General features: G+C 54.8%; 1 protein-coding gene across 1 annotated transcript in view; it reads left to right on the top strand.

Annotated features, from left to right (window-relative positions):
- LOC121812422 (ATPase family AAA domain-containing protein 2-like) overlaps window positions 1–1,185 on the top strand; it is a 2,964-nt gene continuing 1,779 nt past the window's right edge. Inside the window, exons 1-4 of the mRNA XM_042214566.1 lie at window positions 1–80; window positions 251–410; window positions 692–782; window positions 876–1,183. Of these exons, the coding sequence (XP_042070500.1) occupies window positions 1–80; window positions 251–410; window positions 692–782; window positions 876–1,183 (639 nt within the window). The remainder of the gene's footprint in view (window positions 81–250; window positions 411–691; window positions 783–875; window positions 1,184–1,185) is intronic.

Here is a 1,185-nt window from a genome sequence, read left to right as displayed (position 1 = left end):
ATGCGTCCGTCCATCATCTTCTTCGATGAGATCGACGGTCTGGCTCCGGTCCGATCCAGCAGGCAGGACCAGATCCACAGGTCAGTTTCAGCTTCTCCACACGTGTCACCTCGGCGGTGTCAGAGTTTGAGGTCCAGTGTAACGGGTCAGAGGCGCCGCCGCCGCTGTAGATTAGTAATAATCTGTTTGTAAAGTTATTCCTGACACAAAGGAAACGTGTGCCAGACTAAATAAATGGAAATCCTCGCAGCTCCATCGTGTCGACGCTCCTCGCTCTGATGGACGGGCTCGACAGTCGAGGGGAGGTCGTCGTGATCGGAGCCACAAACCGGCTCGACTCCATCGACCCTGCGCTGCGGCGGCCCGGGCGCTTTGACCGCGAGTTCCTGTTCGGCCTTCCCGACAGAGAGGTGACTCTTTACTTTATTAGATTTTATATATTTTCAGCTGCATCCGTCATCTGTGCAGCGTCAGTGTGGGCTGGTGTTAAAAAATCTACCAGCACGGTTGTGATGAAGGGAAGTGATTGTTTCAGGATCAGGATGTAAACGTGTTTGTTTCCGCTGTAAAGTTTTACCGTGGGAGTCGGAGGCCGCCTCTGCTGGACATCAGAGGAACTGCAGCAGGGACCTTAATTTAGGTGTGTGTGTGTGTGTGTGTGTGTGTGCGCGCGCGTGTGTGTGTGTTTCAGGCTCGTAAAGACATTCTGAAGATCCACACTCGGCAGTGGAAACCTCCTCCGTCTGAAGACTTTCTCGATGAACTGTCAGAAAAATGTGTCGGTGAGAAAAATGGCAGCAGCTTTTTTTTGTCTCAGGAAAATGTAGTTATTTTTTCATTGGTAACCTGACTTCCTGAGCCTCCGTCGCTCTCAGGTTACTGCGGCGCTGATATCAGGGCGGTGTGCACCGAGGCGGCATTGTGCGCTCTGCGCCGACGCTACCCGCAGATCTACGGCACGTCCCAGAAGCTCCTGCTGGACGTCTCCTCCATCGCCGTCAGCAGCTGCGACTTTGCAGCAGCCCTGAAGAAGATGTCGCCCACCTCGCACCGCTCTGCCGCCTCCCCGGCCAAACCGCTGTCCCCTGTGGTCCACCTGCTTCTAGGCGGCGCCCTGCAAGAAATCCTCAATGCCCTGCAGAGGATGTTTCCACACGCTGAGGAGGGCATGAAGAGGAAGAGGGA

This window comes from Haplochromis burtoni, unplaced genomic scaffold (assembly GCF_018398535.1).
Source record: "Haplochromis burtoni strain Fernald_Lab_line unplaced genomic scaffold, NCSU_Asbu1 Contig_588, whole genome shotgun sequence".
Lineage (NCBI taxonomy): Eukaryota > Metazoa > Chordata > Actinopteri > Cichliformes > Cichlidae > Haplochromis > Haplochromis burtoni.
The sequence above is the reverse complement of the archived record's forward strand: the minus strand, read 5'-3'. Positions and strand labels throughout refer to the sequence as shown.